Source organism: Taeniopygia guttata, chromosome 2, assembly GCF_048771995.1.
Source record: "Taeniopygia guttata chromosome 2, bTaeGut7.mat, whole genome shotgun sequence".
Taxonomy (NCBI): Eukaryota; Metazoa; Chordata; class Aves; order Passeriformes; family Estrildidae; genus Taeniopygia; species Taeniopygia guttata.
In genome coordinates this window covers 25,460,282-25,477,764 of record NC_133026.1, presented here as the reverse complement: position 1 = coordinate 25,477,764, position 17,483 = coordinate 25,460,282, and the positions used below count along the sequence as shown (strand labels likewise).

Below are 17,483 nucleotides of genomic sequence, written 5' to 3'. Positions count from 1 at the left end.
AGACCGGCGCCCAACTCCTCTCCCGTTCTCTCCCCTAAAACGGCACCTTCCTGCCCGAACGTGTTGAAGTGCAGTGCCCTGGAATTTATGACACAAATGGGCTTTCCTCCCCCTCTCCCCCTCTTCGTCTGCTTAAAACCTCTACCGTCCCTTCCAACTGGATGCAAACTGGGAGCTTTAATAAACTTATTCTCCCCTTCCCCAGTCACAAGCATATATCCCTCTCTGATTCCTCTCTTTACAAAAAAAAAAAAAAAAAAAAAAAAGGGAAAATAGAGGGGGGAGAGACATTTCCAATGGATTTAAGTAAGTGAATCATGTAATGAAATGCTTAGGGATTTGTTTAATGTGATTTTATATGAGCTGTGGACATTTCCAAAGCAAACAATAAGTTCAAGTACAACATGCACGGTTGTGTTACAAGTGTTACTCAGCTGGCTAGGAGATCTTCGGTGAGCAAACAGGCTAAATCTGGAGAGTAAACAACTTCAGAAAAATCTACAACTCCAGGTCACTGAAAACAGCCTTTTATTTGTTTTCCTTAGTGTCTAGTAAAATTTGATCCCTTTTTTTTTTTTGCAACACTGCTGTAAAATCAGCAGGGACGGGCATCACCAGCCCGTGGCTCTCCCCGGCCCGGATATTAAGCGCATTGCCTGGGACCTGGTGCATGGATGGGTGTGAGAGAACGGGTGCAGGTGAAGGAGGGTGCTGCTGGCCGGAGTGCTGTGGGCAGGATACCCCCGCTCAGCGCCCGTCGCTCCTATGGGGCTGTCACACGGAAAGCGGGCTCTTGCGACAGCCTCCAAGTGGAGAAGCCCCACGACGGCCTCACAGTGGTCCTGCCCACGCGTGAGGGTGATTTGAGCTCCCTTCGTGAGGGGCTTCTGACCCTGGGCCGGAGGCAGACCGGACGGTGAGCATCGCCCAGGGGGCTTGAGGAGGGCAGGTTCGTGGGGCCGAGCGGTCACAGGCGAACCTTGAGGGGCGCCAGAGCTGGCAAGAGGGTCGGGGACTCTTCAGCCACGGGCATCGTGCCACGGGCAGGCTGCCTTTCGGGAAATCCGCGGGGTGAGTGCCCCTAGGCCGTAGGGTGCCACTAGCAGCTCCCCCACACCCCCACAGCAGGGCATTATGCCGGGAGTCTCCCGCTGGCTCCGGGCCGTGCTAGGGTCTTGGAAATGCAGCTTGGAAATGCAGGAAATGATGTAACTAAAATTCGAGGTACTTGGGGGTAATAGGGTTTGCTGTATTTAGCGCGGAGGTCCCGGACGTTTCCCCGGGAAAGGAGGGAAACAGCACGGTCAGACGCTAATGGTTATTGTCACCAGATCAGAAATCGAGCTGGGAACCAGGGGCGCCCGGTGCGGTGTTCCCAAGCCATCAACGTAGCCAAGGGGGACCGGACGGCAAATCCGAGCGGCGTGGCTGCAGCCCTCCCCCAGGGCGCTGCGGGTGGAGGTGCGGGGGCACCGGGCTGCAGGGCACACGAGCTGGCCGAGCCCCCTCGCCGGCTACAGGGATGGGGGGAGCCGGAAACCTCCCAATCGCGGCGCTCCGACTCGGAGATTGCTGTTGGTATTCACTTTAAAAAGAGGTTGAATGGGACTTTTTTTCTCTTTTTTTTTTTTTTTTTTTTTTTTTTTTTTTTTTTTTTTTTTTTTTTTTAAGCCAAAGCTTTGTTGTGCTAAACTAGTTGGACGAGTTAGGGTGTCGCTGCTCCCGATTGCTCTGGCCAATGGAACCCGATCCACCCTGCTGTGCGTAAGAGCGCAATTAAGGATTTAACCAAGCCTATGCTGCGCCCCAGCCAGCAGTCTGCCGGAGACAGACACCGCGCCGCAGCCTCCTCCCCCAGACATGTCTGCTTAGACCCGAGCAGCCCCGCCGCCAGCCCCAGCCCGCCGCCGGCTCCGAGCTATGACAGGAGTATTTGACAGAAGGGTCCCCAACATCAGATCCGGCGACTTCCAAGCTCCTTTTCAGACGGCTGCAGCCATGCACCACCCGTCCCAGGAATCTCCCACTTTACCCGAGTCCTCCGCTACGGATTCCGACTACTACAGCCCGGCGGGGGGAGCCCCGCACGGCTACTGCTCGCCTACCTCGGCTTCCTACAGCAAAGCGCTCAACCCCTACCAGTACCAGTACCACGGCATGAACGGATCTGCCGGGAACTATCCTGCCAAAGCCTATGCAGACTACAGCTACGCCAGCCCCTACCACCAGTACAGCGGGGCTTACAACCGCGTCCAGAGCTCCGCCAGCCAGCCAGGTGAGGGCCGGGGGCCCGGGGTGTGCGGGAAGCTCCCGCGGCTTTGGGGAGGGTGGGGGAGCGCGCCCGGGTAGATCCCTGACCCACGGAGCAGGGGGATGCGGCTTTCCCTGAACCAGAAGGGAAACTTAAAATAAATAAATAAATGGGGGGGGGGGGGGGAGAGAAGAAAATTGGGAGAGGAAAAAAAGTGGAGAACTGGTTTATTGGTCTACTTCTTTTGACCAGCCCGCATGATCTAAACTACAAATTGTAGGACTAGTGCTTTAGCGCTTCTGTCAGCTGCCCCCGGGCCCCCACGGCTACCTCCCTCCTCCTTCCCGCCGCAGGAAGAGGGAGAAAATAGCCGAGCCTTGTTGCGTGTCTCAAACTCAGGTTCGCGGTGTTGAAGAAAGTTTCCTTCCCCCTGTGCTGGAGAGGCGGGGGAGGAGACTGGGAGGGGGAGACCAGCAGTGGCGGGGCTGCGAAGCCGGGAGGGTTTTTCACCAGAAAGCGTCGCAGTTTTAGTGTTTTACTTCTTTGTAACTTGCTGTGGGGAAAAAAAAAAAAAAAAGAAAAAGAAAAAAAAAAAGAAAAAAAAAAGAAAAAAAAAAAAAGAAAGAGGTCAGGGAGGAAAAAAAATAAACAACCCCGTGGTAAAGCCAAGCGGCTGGGGCTTGGCTGGGACGAGTGCGGTCGCGGCGGCGCTTGGGGACACGCCGGCGGCGGCAGGGGGATGGCGCGGGTGTGCGGGGGAAGTGGTCGATGCCTTGGGTCCGATTCCGCTCCGGACAGAGCTCTTCCCAGCAGGGCCCCGGCCATCCTCCGAACGCCCGCGGCAGCCGCGCATGCCCTGCGCTCCCGCCCGCGCAGCGCTGCGCGCCCGGCAGGATGCCCGGGGCGGGCGTGGGAGGCGGAGGAGGAGGGCCGGGGGTGGCCGAGGCCGGTGTGGAGAGAGCGGGTTCCCCCCCCCCGTCTCACCGCGGGGAGCCGGCGGAGGCTGCGCGGGGCCGCCGCCCGGCTGCGGGAGCCGCGGGGGGAGCCGCAGGGGCCCGTCGGGCCGGCGCCGCTGCCCGGCCCGGCCCGGCCCGCGGGCGGGATGCCGCCCCGGCGGCGCAGGCTGCGCGGAGCGGAGCGGAGTCTGTCCCGAACTTAACGTCTGCGTCTCTCTCCCGCTCTTGCGCCCGTGCAGAGAAGGAGGTGGCGGAACCCGAGGTGCGGATGGTGAACGGAAAACCAAAGAAAGTGCGCAAACCCCGGACTATTTATTCCAGCTTTCAGCTGGCAGCGTTGCAGAGGAGGTTTCAGAAGACCCAGTACCTCGCCCTGCCCGAGCGGGCCGAGCTGGCAGCCTCCCTGGGACTCACGCAAACACAGGTACGGCGAGCGGCTCGGCTCGGCTCGGCTAGGCTCGGCCCGGCGCGGCGGGAAGGGCTGGATCGGTCCCCGTGGAGGGGCGGGAGGGCGGCGGGGCACCGCAGCCGCGAAGCATCGGCTTGCCAGGCGGGCATTAATGGTGTCGCTTTCCCTCCCCACTCCCCCTTTCCTCCCTTCTCCTCTCCTCCCGCCCCGCTCCCAGGTGAAAATCTGGTTTCAGAATAAAAGATCCAAGATCAAGAAGATCATGAAAAACGGGGAGATGCCTCCGGAGCACAGCCCCAGCTCCAGCGATCCCATGGCCTGCAACTCTCCACAATCACCTGCGGTTTGGGAACCTCAGGGCTCGTCCCGCTCCCTCAGCCACCATGCCCACGCACACGCTCACCCTCCAAACTCCAACCCGTCCCCTGCATCCAGCTACCTGGAGAGCTCCACTTCCTGGTACCCCGCTGCCAACTCCATCAACTCCCATCTCCAACCCCACGGCTCCCTACAGCACCCGTTAGCGCTGGCCTCTGGGACGATTTATTAGAGCCTGACCCTTATTATTTTTTGTTGTTGTTGTTGTTCCTTGGACTCCTGTGTTTTACTGTTAAGGAATAATAACGAAAGGAATGCATATGGGAATTTTTAAAAGGGAAAAGAAACAAAAAAGATTAAAATGTGTAAAGCTTGTGCATGTAACTTATTGCATTTCAAAGGAAACCCTTTTTTATACAATACGGACGTTTTTTGGCTCAGCTGTGGACACTATCATTGGTGCCTTGAAATCTATGACCTCAACTTTTCCAGAGACTTTTTTCAATGTTATTTTAACCCTGTAAATAATTGTAGATAGAGGAATTAAACTGTATATTCTGAATAAAATAAAATTATTTCGACCAAGAGAAATGTTTCCAAATTACCCCGTCTTCTATTAATAAGAGGAAAAAAATATAATACTAATTTGCTTTCAGAAAGAAAGTGAGGAAAGAGGATGGCAGCTGGGAGTTCACATTCTGTTCCAGTGCCGTGCAGTGCCACCACAGTCCAGGCGTGCTGGCAGGATCTGGCCCTTGCAGGTACCCACGGGCGAGCCGAGGGGCGGCGGTCTCTCTCCCTGCTGGGAAAGGGGCTCCGGCAAGACCGCGTACATCTTACTGCACAGTGCTTTAAGCTGAAGGGAAAGCTGCCCATCCTGATGCGAGAAAGCGAATCTCTCGCCTTAAGCCGCCCTGAATCCTTTCCTGAGAGCAATTAGCGTCGAGAGCTGCACACTCCACAGCCCATCAGTCGCCCGTGTGCGCTCGGCTAATTATACAAATTACGTTTCCGTCAAAGGGAGCCACTAAATATGAGAAAAGAATAAAATGAGGGCCCCGCTCCCCTCGCTCCTGCTAAAAGCTTGCGGCGGCTTCGACTGAAGGAGGAACGTTTCAGAGGTACTTTTATTGTTTTTGTTTTGTTTCTACACCATTTAGGGGAAAATCCTTGCGTCAGAGCAGTCGCTAGCGCTGCCCATTGCTGGAGGCACGGCTTGGGCGAGATGGCCGGAGTGCTGCCCACTGGCGCGGACCACTCGCACGGAGCGTGGGCTCTCTTCCAGTAGAGAGCGGGGCCCCCGTGGCGGCGGGGACCCCCATCCTAGGGGGCAGTGGTAATTCACAACCGTGTGGGGTACGGTGACAGCAGTGAACGTGCCAAAAGCGTCGCTGGAAGGATCCCCGAGATGAAAGACGCCCCTCTGGCAACTGTGGCTGGTGGGGAGAGTGCTGGAAGGGGGGAAGGCGAGGCCTGAAAAGGCACGCTCCTGCCCTGGGGCGCACTTACCTATCTCCAGTCTTCCTCCCCGCTGCTCTCCCCCTCCTTTTTTCTCCTTCCTCTCCTGCCTGCCATGTTTTGTACGTGTGCGTGAGTGTGTGTGGTTTGCGCAGTTTTCTCCCCGAAGAAAGAAGCCCGCGTTTGCTGTTTTGTAGCAGGTTTGGGGGTTGGTAAATGTCTTGCAGTACAATAGACCAGTTTGTTCAGCTGTGCTCCCTGCAGGCCGGGGAGGGTGCGGGGTGCCGGGGGCTGGGCGGCGGGGGCCCCGCCGGCTGCCCGCCCCTGCCCGCTGCCGGAGAGCGGCCGCCCTGCCGCGGTGCCCCGCCGCTCCCCATCTCTGCCGCCGTTCGGGTGACGGTCCCCTTCTCATTTAACTCGCAAGGTTTCAGGGACTTCCCACGACTCTGGAGCTGACGAAAAGCTCGGCTTCATCTCTTCTGCTCACTTCCATCCTGTGCAAAAAATTTTTTTAAAACTTGACCTTTTCATATTCTTCCGCTCTTTTCCTCATTTCCCTCTAGACAAGCATTCAACCTGCAGTAAGAAAGTCTCCCTCCCGGAGGTCACTTCCCTTTGCAGAAAGGTTTGGACACAAGAGGTGGAAGTAAATTTCCCAGGTGGGTTCACCCACCCCTTTCTTTGAGGAGCTGCCGCGGGGCTGTTGGGTTACGGTAACCTGCCGGGGCCGGGACGGCCGGATGGACAGCGCAGAAACAGCTCGGGAAAGGCGGAATGCCGGCAAGCAGCATACCGGGCAGAAATGGGAATTCACACCGCTGCCGCTGGACTAGGCATCGCTCGCTTCTCCAAGCCAGCCGAGTCAGCTCGGCTTGGTTTCCATGCCGGTCCCCCTCCCTGCTCAATTTCTCCTCCTCCCAAAGCGAGTTGGTGTTGGGCAGGTCGGGAGAAGCCTGGCATCCCTCCCCTAGAGAGGATAAGAAATGCCCTTGCCAGGGCTCCCCGTCGCGTGTCCCCGACCTCGACGAACATTCAGAGTCTACGGCCGCCCGCCCCTCCGGGAGAGCCCCGGGCCGAGGGGGATGCTCCTGTCCCCTCTGTCCCCGCACACACAGGCAGGCACACCCCGGCGCCTCTTCCCGCCTGGGTGCAGCCCCTGGGCTCCGGCGGCGGCCGCAGGGAGCCTGGCTTGGCCAGGCCTCCCCCCTTTCTTCCTCGGGAAAGGGATGGCATGAACTGTCCTTTGTCTGATGCTGGGTTTGGACTCGGCGGATTGCTGGCTCGGGGCTTTCCCCGCCCCTCCCCCTCTTCCCCTCCCTTCTGTTTTCCTGGCGGCCACTTCCATGTGGAGCCGGGGCAGTTCGGGGAGCCGAGAGGAGCCACATTCCTGTGGGTGCCGAGCGGCTCCAGGGCTGAGCCACAGGGCCTGACACACACACACACACACAGACAGAGGCGCGCAGACACACAGACACACACACACAGAGCAGCCTACGGCCCCCGCTGCCCCAGATCGAGAGCTCCTGACACTGCCTGTCCCCCTTGGGGTTCTCACACCCACAGCACATCCACCTCCGGCTGCGCTAGCCCCCGGCTGGGACGCACACCTACATCACCCACATCCAGACACACACAGTGCCCGTCGTCCCCACCTACGGTCGCAGGAGGAGCGCCTTCCCGCTTCTCCGAGCTCCCCGCTCCTGCCCGGGCGTCTGCCCGCACCGCCCGCGGGCAGAGCCCTCCGCCGGGAAGTGCTCTCATCGCCGAGAGCCTCGGTTTCCCTCCCGCTCCTTCACGGGGAAAGAAAAGACACCCCCTCCAACCTGTCGCCGCGGCAGGGCAGCCCGTTTGTCAGGCGTTCCTGTCGCCCTCTTACTCCCCTCGGTCTCCCCCGTGCATTCGCTCCCCGCGGCCGCGCTGCCTGCGCGGGCCTCCGCGCTCTGCCCGCTCCACCGCCGGCAGCGCTGTGTCCCCAGAGTGCATCCCACATGTGGCATCAATTAAAGATTTCTGCCACGCAATTTTGCGACTGACAGACTTTAGGTGTTTCGGTTGTGGATTAAGGAAAGGAGATCTATTGCTTAAGGAAAATCGGGGGGGGGGGTGTGGGAACCCCCTCGTCTTGCTTTCAGCATTTAAGCGACTGCTTGCAGTAACTCAATAACCTGTTTTATAGGTCAGATAAGAGCCGTGAAAATAGGAAACGCGAAGTTTACATTAAGCTTCTCTTTCTCTTTTTTTAGGGAGAATCTGTATGGCATCAGTTAAATAGTTCTCTTTGTTCCGTGGTGTGTCTATTTATATGAGATTCAGGGAGGATGATAAACAATAGTTTATCTGCCTGGAATACAGACCTGATAAATCCTGCCACGTACCCACAGCCCGGCTGTCTGTGAGAACACCTTCCACTGACGCGACCTTCCAAGCCGCGGGTAAAACTCACGGCTCCCTCACCTCCTTAATCACCTTCAGGTGTGGGCCCAGAGTGCCGGCCTCGGCCAGAACCTGCGACGAATTGGGCATTTGGCGAAGAAGAGCTGCTCTCTCCTGCTGCCACCTGCCCCTCGGCACTCCCGGAGAGGCTGTCCAAACCTCAGCCTGGGTTTTGCAGGATGGTTCAGCCAGCCTCTCCGGGACGGATGCTGACCCGGCTTCGCGCTCTGCAGCGGCATCATCTGCCTGGTTGCAGAGCTGGCCCTCCATTCCAGGAGATCTTTACGGTCTCATCGATACACAACGTATAATGCGTTTTATAGGGTTTTCGCCTCGCGCTATCCACTGAGCTTTCTTTTTTTCTCCTGGTTTTTACTAATGCGCATGGAGGAAAGGGCGCAGAGTAAGACTGCAGGCTGTCAGGAGCGGCTGCGGTCGGGAGAGGCCAGCAAGGGCCGGGGCGGCAGCCATCCTGCCCATGGGGCCGGTCTCGGACTCCCTCTTCTCATCTGGACCCTGCGGTGACACACCGGAGACCAACCGGTCCGGCGGCAACCGCGCTTTGATGATTTAGGTCATTAAAAAATGAAGCGGGTTTGTGTATTTCAAGTCCAGGGTTAATAAAAGTTAATCAGGAGTCGAAAGCCAACTAACCCAGTGAGTTAACCCCGCTAGCTGCAGGTAGTCCTGTTAGCTAGGCTCTTTTGATTAATTAGTTAAAATTGAGTCGGTTCTGTGATAATTTCCCTAAGGACCCCTGAGGATCGGTCCAGCGGGTACGAGGGAGCGCAAAAGGCCGCCGGCTCCACAGCCCGCCGCGGAGTGCCCGGCGCTGGCATCCCGCACCCCGCGCTGGCATCCCGCACCCCGCGCTGGCATCCCGCACCCCGCGCTGGCATCCCGCACCCCGCAATCTCCTCCGCCCGGCTCCGAAGCTCCCGCGGCTTCTTGCCCGAAAGTGACGTTCAGTCACCTGAGAGGAGGCACAAGACAATGGCGAGCCCTCTTTTGGGGATGGGTGGGGAGCTCGGGGATGCTTCGGGTGCTGGGGAGAGGCTGCCGGGAAGAGCCGAGCAGACAGGAGGACTGATGCAAGGCGGGAGCCGAACCAGCAGCCCCTGACTGCACATCAGGCTCGCAGTCGTTGAGATTTGGACACGTAACGCTGCAGACCACTGATTTGCTATTTTCTTAAATCCCGCTCTTCTCATTCCCTATGAATCAAACAGTCTTTTGTCCTTCAGAGTTTGATTTGATCGCTACTGTTCACATTTCACTTTTGTATTTTTCCCTCCCTATACCATTACTCATTGAGTGCCCCGTGAAATTACAATCGTACATTTTCAACTCAGCAACCCATTTGCAGTGCAAAAATAGGGTCTAAATAATGGCTGAATTAGCCCTACTGGACAGTTTCAGATGTAACACTCTGTAATAATTATATTGCAGGCTGGATTAGGATGCTATTATCATAATCTGGACGTTTACAATTATCTGTAATTTGCAAAGATGCGCCAGGTCTTGATTACAGCAGGTTTTTTTTATCAAGCTAACCATCACTAAACAGTGACAGTAATAACAGCTAATTTTGCTGGCAATATAAGAGGTGCTGGGGTGTGCAAACAATTTCACACCTGGATGTGCTCACTCAACCAAGAATATAGAGAAAGAGCTTCTGCCCTGAGACTCAGAAAAATATTCTCCACTGCTTCTGTTCAGTACAGATTTCTAGACCCCGATCCTTGCTTAGCAGATTTTCCGAGGGGTAAGTTTTGGGGCTCGCTTGGCTTTGGGGTTGGTTCGTGGCTGCTCCGCGCCTTGCCCGTCGAGGCACGCTCCGTCTTTGCTCCCCCACATCCGCGGCCATTCTCGCGCAGGTGGTTTTCCTCCCCGGCCAGACCCCGACAGAGAAGCGCCCCCTTTGCCGCGGTGCTGCCGGGGGCGGCGGGGATGCGACGGGAGCCCCGACGGGACGGGCTGCCGGAGGGGCAGCGCGGGACTCGGCGGCCGGCGGAGAAACCGTGCGAAGCCCGGGCCAGCCCCGTCCGCCCGTGCCCGCAGCGGGGCGGCGGCAGCGCGCCTTTCCGCAGCTCTCCGCGGCCCCGGGCGGTGGCGGAGCCGGCGCTGGCAGCCCGGCGGCAGCAGGTTTGGCGCTGGCGTGGGGAGCTGCCGCTGCTCCATCCATAGATGACGCTGTTTCACGAGTCTCCCGGGGCGGCTGCCGCGCGAGTGGGAGCCGCTGCTGCCATTCACTCCCACCCCGCTCCCGGGAAGGCCTACCTTTCCCACCTTCTCCCACGCCACTAAGCTAATGGGGCTTTTATTATTATTGTCATCGTTTATTTGCTCGCTCGCTCGCTTGTTTTCTGGGCTTTTTCTGAGCCTATTTGAGGAATCACTCGCGGGGGAGGAGGGCACGACGCAGCCAGAGGCTTTCCGCACCGGCACCCGGGCGCGGCGCGCAGGGGAGGACGAGCCCCCCGCAAGCCCACGGGAGGCAGCGAGCCCCCCGCTCCCCCGCCGCCGGCCCCGCTGGGCGCACGCAGCGAAAGGGTTAAAGCGCCTAGGGGCCGTGGGGCCGGGACCCGCCGGGCCGTGGGGCCGGGACCCGCCGGGCCGGGCTCCCCGGGCTGCGGGAGTCGCTCCCCCGGCACCCGCCGCCCTTCTGCGAGGCGAGGGGGAGCCCGCACAGGGGCCGGCCTGGGGGGGCGGGGGGTGTGAAGTGGGGTTTTCTGAAAGATGCACACAATGCTGTTGGTTTAAATGTATGGTAGCTTTCTCTCCAGTGTCATTTGAATAATTCAGTGAGCCCCACTACCAGCTGTACTTCTGAAGCCTCTTCCATTCTTTTCAGCATTATAATTTTGGTTAATTTTCAATTTTAGGCCCTACGTCTCTGCAATTTGTGTATGAATAACAGAATAATTTTCCTCTTTTGTTTCGCCTTTCCTGTTCCTGAATCTAAATAAAGATGGCTTTTTAGTATTAAAAGTGGAAGAAAATTACAGGTAATTATCTTTGACGGTAAAAACGCTGTAATCAGCGGGCTACATGAAAAATTACTCTAATTATGGCTGCATTTAAGAGAATGGAAAAAAACCTTCTTGTGGATAAAAACCTTAAATTGTCCCCAATGTCTGCTTCAAATTGGATGGCACTGCAGCTGGAGGCTTTGTTCAGAATTGATCCTGGGGAGCTCTGAACCCAAAGTTTCACAGTGGGAAGGGGAAAAAAAGAAAAGAAAACATTTTTCCTAATGTAACAATACGAATGGTAGAAAATGACAAGACTGATCGGTTTTAAAGCACTCTGAAGACTGACTGAGCGTGGAAGTTGCTAAAAAAAAAAAAAAACCAAACCAAAAAACACCCCCCAAAAAACTGGTATATTGGTAAGTAGTCTTTGCTTTGTGTCTAATTATAGTGACTGTCCTTTTGCACGACTGTATGTAGCTGTCATTATATGGAGCACTCTGAGGATCTCTATTGACTTCTGATAAATGGCTCAGTGGTTTCAAGGTTCATAATTTGAAGGATGCCCAGGTCTTTAGCCATTAATTCTCGCAGTATGGGGCACCCAGCTTGGATGAGGAAAAGGCTTTTCATTGTCAGTTGTTGCTGTGCTTTCCACAAGCCGGTGCGGCTGAAGCTGGCTGGACAGCGTGTTGTGTGCCTGGGCACCTCTCAGGGCTTTGCAAAACATTCCTCAGCTTGCATTGTCTGCTCTTTGAAACAAAGGAGGGCGCCTCCTTTCTTAATAATTTGGAGTCTCCAACCTTTGGGAAGAAAGACAGGGCTCTAAGCTTTGCCTCGGCGAGAAAGCAAAGCTAAGCAGCGGAGCAGTAAAATCGCAGCAGAAACGGCCGGGTGATTAGGAGCTTCGTCTAGGCGTATCTTTGTGGACTCGGTACCTCCTGCCTTTAAGTCGTAGCCTTAAAACCAACTAAACCACCAGCTACCCCACCCCACTTCATCTTTTCTTTCTTTGCTTGCAGATATATGCTTTGGTAGGGGTGTCTGTGCACTCAGGCAAGCTGGGCACAAGGATCCCTCTGCCCGGACTGGTCTGGGGGGCAAGTCGGGGCAGGTGGGGATCCGCTAACGTGAAGAGAAATAGGAGCCAGGCGGGCGTTTTGTGGCTTTTACTCTATATATGAAAGAAGACAAAAACATACAAAGTATATGTACAACTAAAATTCAACAATATATACAGAAAGGTTGCTCGGGGAAAGGTCCCTCTCGCTCAGTGGTTGAGGCTGCCGCCGGGCAGCGCTGAACCTTCCTTCCCCAGCCCGCGGCGGCGGGTCTGGCCGCGAATCCCTCGCTCTGGCTTTGCTGCTCGTCTCCGGGGGACTGTCCGGCTGTGTGCGGGTGCGGGTCTGTGCGGATGAGGGGGCTCTTCGAGTGAGAGACGGTGGTTTCTTCTGAGCCGCAGCCCATTACGTTTTGAGAAAGCATGCAGATTTTGCTTCGTGGTAATGTTCCAATCTTACAGTATATTTGCATTTTTTCAACCAGTTCTCCTTTCCCTCCCCCCCCCCAATCTTAATTTTTAAAAAATCACTTCTTCTGTCTTTTAATCCTTTCCCCAGTTTGGATTTGGTGAATAAAAATGAAGGAGCTTTGACTAGTCTCTCTTTCATCATGTAATGTCTTTAGCTCATTAAACAAGTAAAAACGGCTGCCATGGTAGATTCAGGTTCTTGTGGGCAAAATCTGTAAAAAGTTTGTTTTGACGTATACTCCACAGAGAAAGAGGCTGGTGCCTTGGAGTCCAAAGGAAAATATCCTAAAGAGAAGTGTCTTCTGTGCGCCAGAATGAAAATTGTGTCTTTCTGTTCAAGATCAATCGCTGAGGTTACTTAAAAAAAAAAAAAAAAATAAAGCCACTCTGTCTCTTTGCCGCATCTACAAGTTCACACAGAGCCTGTTAGCTGGCACGGCTTGGCAAAGCAGGGGAACTTCTTGCCATGTCGAGACGAGGCGTTCTTGGGAGATTATTTCTCTTGGACAATTCACATCATTTGTGGTCTCTGCATTGTGTCTTGATGTGGAGAAGAATACCAGTGAGAATAGCCAGGCATGTAGCTGTTTGGAGGCATATTGACTCCCTTGGCAGAGGCTGAAACGTCCCAGACTGGAGGCAGAGCTGGAGAGCGAGGGGAGAGGGCAGCGGAGCCGGGCAGAGGGTCGCTCTCGTGGGGGTTACTGCCCTGCTTCAGCAGCTTCTTGAATTTGGAGCGCTTGTTCTGAAACCAGATCTTCACCTGTAAACCGAAACGCATTAGATATTAGGCTGCCGTCAGCGCCCAGGGCACAGCAGGGAAGACCCTGGGGGCCGGGGGTCTAATCTGGAGAAAGTCTTGAGGGCACACGCCAGTCGGGTGTGGAGCTGGGGAGAGGGGAAGGAGGGGTAGCTACGGCTGCTCTCGGGCTTTGGATGCAGCTGGAGAGAACAGGGGAGGCAGAGCAGAGCTGGAAAGCGGGAGGGATGCAGGTTTTAACCTGGGACACTGCTTTCCCTGAGCAGGCCAGATTGTTGTTTCCCCGAGCAGACCACATGCTCTGAGGTCTCCTATTTTAGCGCCTCATTCAGAATTTTGGAGGTCATTTGATCGTTCGGGCAAACTGTTGTCGAACATGGGCAAGCATATGATTTTGTGCCAGGAGACAAGAGCCAATAGACAAAGGGCATCTTACAAAGAAATTGTGCTTCTGAAATCCTCACGATCAGATCAAGCAGTCAATATTGATGTGGCAGGGGAGGAGGCATAATGGAAAGAGGATTGCGGCTTTATATTAAAATGGATTATTAAAGAAAGAATATTTTTATTTTCTCTGTGAGTATTAGTATATCAACATTGCTTTGGGTTTCATCCTGCTCCTAACCCAGCAGAGCTCCCGAAGAGGGAGCCTGCACTCGATAAGGTGTGCAAGAATCAGGCCCACTGGCAGATCAGAATTATTATAGCAATTATATATAGGTAAGACATGTATACAGAATGTATTTTTTTTTAATTAATCAAAAATAGAAAACAAATTCCCCCATTAGTGTTTGACCTCTCAAACTTTTTAATCGTAATGTTAGGGGATAAGCAGGGGCTCCTCTCTAGCTCCAAGATCACGATCGGCCCCTAAAAAAATCTATGCATGCGAGCGAGAAAGGGAGACAACAGTGAGAGCATGCTGAGGATACTAAAATCCCATTTGAAAAACCATCAGGCCCATTCCCATCATTAACGTTTGCTGAGTATTTAAAATTCGCTGTCTGGAAGAGACAGTTACCAATGACATTGATAAAATCCTGAAGTTATTTGCGAGGCTCATAGATTCACATGATAACATTTTGCCGGGATTGATCCCATCTATCCATGCACTTCTCCACAAACCCCAGCCTGGTAAGCCTGTAATGCCTCATATGTCTTTCAAGCTTAAATTAGCAGAATGGCACAGCTACTCCAACCACACTTAACTATGGCTTAACCTGCCATAATTTTGTACACGGCTGTCTTTGATCTTCAGATCTATTATCACCTTCCGTACATTTTGCCCAAGGCTAACCACTGCATTTGCGTTAGTCATCCAGGGTGAATTAACTATTGATTTAACAGGTATTTCCTAACGCGTTCCTGCTTCCCCTCTACCTATATGCGTTGCAACGAGGCAGCTTTGCTTTTAGCACTACCTCAGGCCCAGCGATTCCTTGCCTTTGTTTTGTTCTCCTTTTCACAGCTGGGCAATTGCATCTCGGTGCTGGAATTATCCGAAAATATAGGCAATTTTAAAACGTTATGTGTGGCATCAAAGGGGAGCGCTCGCTCGCAGACGGCTGAGAAAAGGGCGCTTTCGGCTCTTTCTGCGGCAGCGCGATCTCTGCCGCGCTTTAGGTAAGTCCTAGCGTAGAGAGATGGGAACCGTGTGCGTTACCTTTTCTACCGCTCCCGACAGAGGCCAGAATGTTTAGGGAGCATCATACTTTGCTTGGCCTTTGTTGCTCGAGCAGGATTTCAGTGATTTGGAATTCCCAGTAATTACCTGTGTCTGGGTAAGTCCTAATGAAGCTGCCAGTTCAGCTCTCTCTGGAAGTGCCAGGTACTGAGTCTGCTGAAAGCGATGATTTAAAGCCTGGAGTTGTAGACTAGAGTAAATGGTTCGTGGCTTCCGAATCTTTTTCCCTTTTCCATTAAATCTGATTTCACCGTTTTCAATCACTGTGGTTTTTTGCTGATCTGCAAGCAAAACAACACAGCTGAAACATCACCCTCCTTAGCTATTAAACGCGGGTATTTTGGCTGCCACGGCTCCTAAAAGCGCCAAAGCCCGTCCCGACGCCTGTTTAACCCCACGGCGTAGGCACAGGCTGCGTCTCCTTACAGGCACGCGCGGCACGGGCTGTCGCTCGGGAGCTACCGGGAGAAAAAACAGCTGTCCGGGCATAGTGGGCACGCTCTCCTTCTTCCCGGGAAGAAAAAAAATGAAAACATTTTTTAAAATTTAAAGTGAAGCATAGCGCTGGCTTTGCGAAGGTATGCCTCGTTCCAGGGCCATCCAGGATTTACTTGGCTAATTGACTTCGCGTCGCCAGTTTGGTGGTCAGTGAATCACCAGTCCGAGACTTTTAACAATGTTCCCCCCCCCTCCGTACCCCTCCCGTGCCCCTCTGGATGGATACGTACGTCTCCCTGCAAAAAAAGAAATACATAAATCAGACGGCCCCCGAGCGGTATGCGACCCGCTCGCCTGGAAACTTTCACTCCTCAGGTGTTAGCAGGAATTTTGCCTAAAGCCGGTCCCGCCGTAACAAAGGAGCGCCGAGTGCAGCCTCTTGCCGCCGGCCGCGGGGCGAGCGGGGAAGGCGCCGGTGCGCAGCGCCGCGGCACCGCCAGCAGCCGCCGCTGGCGCGGAGGGAGCGCGGCGGCCCCGCCGCCGGTACCGCAGCAGTAGGCCCGCGGAAACAGGCAACCCCCCACCTTTCCTCCCCGCCGTCCCGCGCACCCAGGGCTGGCGCCTGCCTCGGCGGGAGCGGGGGGCACGGCGGGGGTCGTTATGCAGGTGCCCGGAGGGGGGGCCGGGAAGAGGCCCGGGGATGGAGGGAGCGGGGGGAGAAGCTGGCAGCAGGTTCGGGAAGCGGTGCCGGCTCACCTGCATCGTCCGCCCGCGTCTGGCTGGCCGAGCTGCTGTTGTGGTAGGACTGGAGGTAAGGACTGTGCTGCGAGTGGCTCACGTAGGGGTAGGCGGCCAGCGAGCGGTGGTTGTAGGAGCCGGCGCTGCCGGAGTAGGGCGAGCTGTGGTGGTGATGCTGGTGGTGCGGGTGCGAGCCGGCGGCGGAGTGCAGGCAGTGCAGCGGGTAGTGGGCTCCGGCCATTGCCGGCGAGCTCTGCTGAGAGTGGGGCGGCGGCGGCGGCTGCGGCGGCGGCGGCTGCTGTTGCCCGAACTCCATGAAGGCGGATTTGGAGGAGTCTTGCGCGTCCAGCCCGTCAGCCATCGTAGTCATGGTCATCATCAAAGTTTGGGAGGGAGAGCGCGGTGCTCCCCGGCTCGCCCCCCGCGCTCTGCCTCCTCTCTGCCCAGCCACCGCCGCTCCCCTTACCCGCCGCGGCACCGCTGGAGAGGCGGCGGTGATTTAATTTAATTTCTTTTCTTTTTTTTTTTTTTTTTTCTTTTCCGCCTTTTTTTTTTTCCTTCCCCCCCTCCTCTCCAAGGAGCCGTTGTGCGAGGGGCCTCGTTCACTGAGGGAGGGGAGGAAGGGGAGGGCGGTGTGCGGGGTGTGTGAAGGGGGAGGGCGGGCTACTCCCGCCGCTTTTTTGCGCCGCTCTTTTCCTTCATCCCCCCGGCGCGTGGGGTGGGTGTTGTTTTTTTTTTTTCTTTTTTTTTTTTTAATCCTGGTTGGGGGGGGTGGGACGCGGAGGGTGGGGGCAGCTGAAGGTGGGAGCCGGGAAAGTTGGGGCTCCGGCGCTGCGGCTCCAAGGGCAGGGACGCGCGCGAGTCGAATGGTTCGTCTCCGGAGGGCAGCGCCTCCCTCATTGGTCACTCGGCCCCTGACGTCATAGCCGGCAGCGCGCGCGGTGCCCGCGCCCGCCCCCCCTGCCCCCCCCCCCAACACCCGCGCGCGTTGCGCGCCCCGCGCGGGTGGGGAAAGGGGAGCGCCGGTCCCCATCCCCCGCACCCCTGTCCCCCAAATCACGCATTCCCCCACCGCACGACCCCCTCCGTCCCCCTCCCCCCCCCGCCTCCTTGCGCGGTATTTTCGCTGCGGCGAAGCGACGCGCAGCGCATTTTTCCCCGCTGAACGCAGCAGCAGCAGCAGCAGCTCCCGTAATGGCTTTCAAATATATGCAAATGGCTACGTGCGGTTGGCGGTTTTGGCAAAAAGCTTGATTAGGATATAAACGACCCAAGGAAAAAAAAAAGTGCCTGCGCCCTAAATTTGTCTTTAGATTACAATTCCAGTTGATTTTATTTTATTGTCAACATTGTTAATGATAAAAATAGAGTCGTTTTACAGTTATTTTTACTTTCTGGAAGGAGGCAATTAGACTTCTAATCAGGAATACACAAAAATCTCCCATGATTAACTGCAGTACTTTGTTCAAATTGCTGCTATAAAATTCAGAACAATTTGCCTGTAATGATTATGGACTGGGTTTATTTTGGGAGGT

At 55.5% G+C, this 17,483-nt stretch overlaps 2 protein-coding genes and 1 long non-coding RNA gene across 7 annotated transcripts in view; 1 reads left to right on the top strand and 2 right to left on the bottom strand.

The window, feature by feature from the left end:
* The first annotated feature begins 1,777 nt into the window (after positions 1–1,777).
* DLX5 (distal-less homeobox 5) overlaps positions 1,778–17,483 on the top strand; it is a 49,004-nt gene continuing 33,298 nt past the window's right edge. The window contains exons 1-3 of one of the 2 annotated variants that reach the window (XM_030264707.4): positions 1,778–2,275; positions 3,447–3,631; positions 3,834–4,525. In XM_030264707.4, coding sequence (XP_030120567.1) covers positions 1,921–2,275; positions 3,447–3,631; positions 3,834–4,166 — 873 coding nt within the window. In that variant the 5' untranslated portion in view covers positions 1,778–1,920 and the 3' untranslated portion in view covers positions 4,167–4,525. Of the gene's footprint in view, positions 2,276–2,909; positions 3,632–3,833; positions 5,056–17,483 lie in introns of those variants that run through there. The other variant, XR_012054514.1, reaches the window with a different exon arrangement.
* On the bottom strand, positions 5,044–9,589 carry LOC115493663 (uncharacterized). Of its 4 annotated transcripts, none has more exons than XR_012054515.1 (2): positions 8,799–9,589; positions 5,044–5,886 (listed from the first exon to the last, which is right to left on the bottom strand). It is a non-coding gene; the product is annotated as an uncharacterized lncRNA (long non-coding RNA). The 4 variants fall into 4 exon arrangements; XR_005979458.2 differs by lacking the exon at positions 8,799–9,589 and adding an exon at positions 7,216–7,446; XR_003958523.4 differs by lacking the exon at positions 8,799–9,589 and adding an exon at positions 7,045–7,181.
* On the bottom strand, positions 11,952–16,855 carry DLX6 (distal-less homeobox 6). The gene is made up of 3 exons (XM_002197324.7): positions 15,967–16,855; positions 14,860–15,053; positions 11,952–13,091 (listed from the first exon to the last, which is right to left on the bottom strand). Exons 1-3 carry the CDS (start codon positions 16,325–16,327, stop codon positions 12,840–12,842), a joined length of 807 nt encoding a protein of 268 aa, XP_002197360.1. The 5' UTR covers positions 16,328–16,855; the 3' UTR covers positions 11,952–12,839.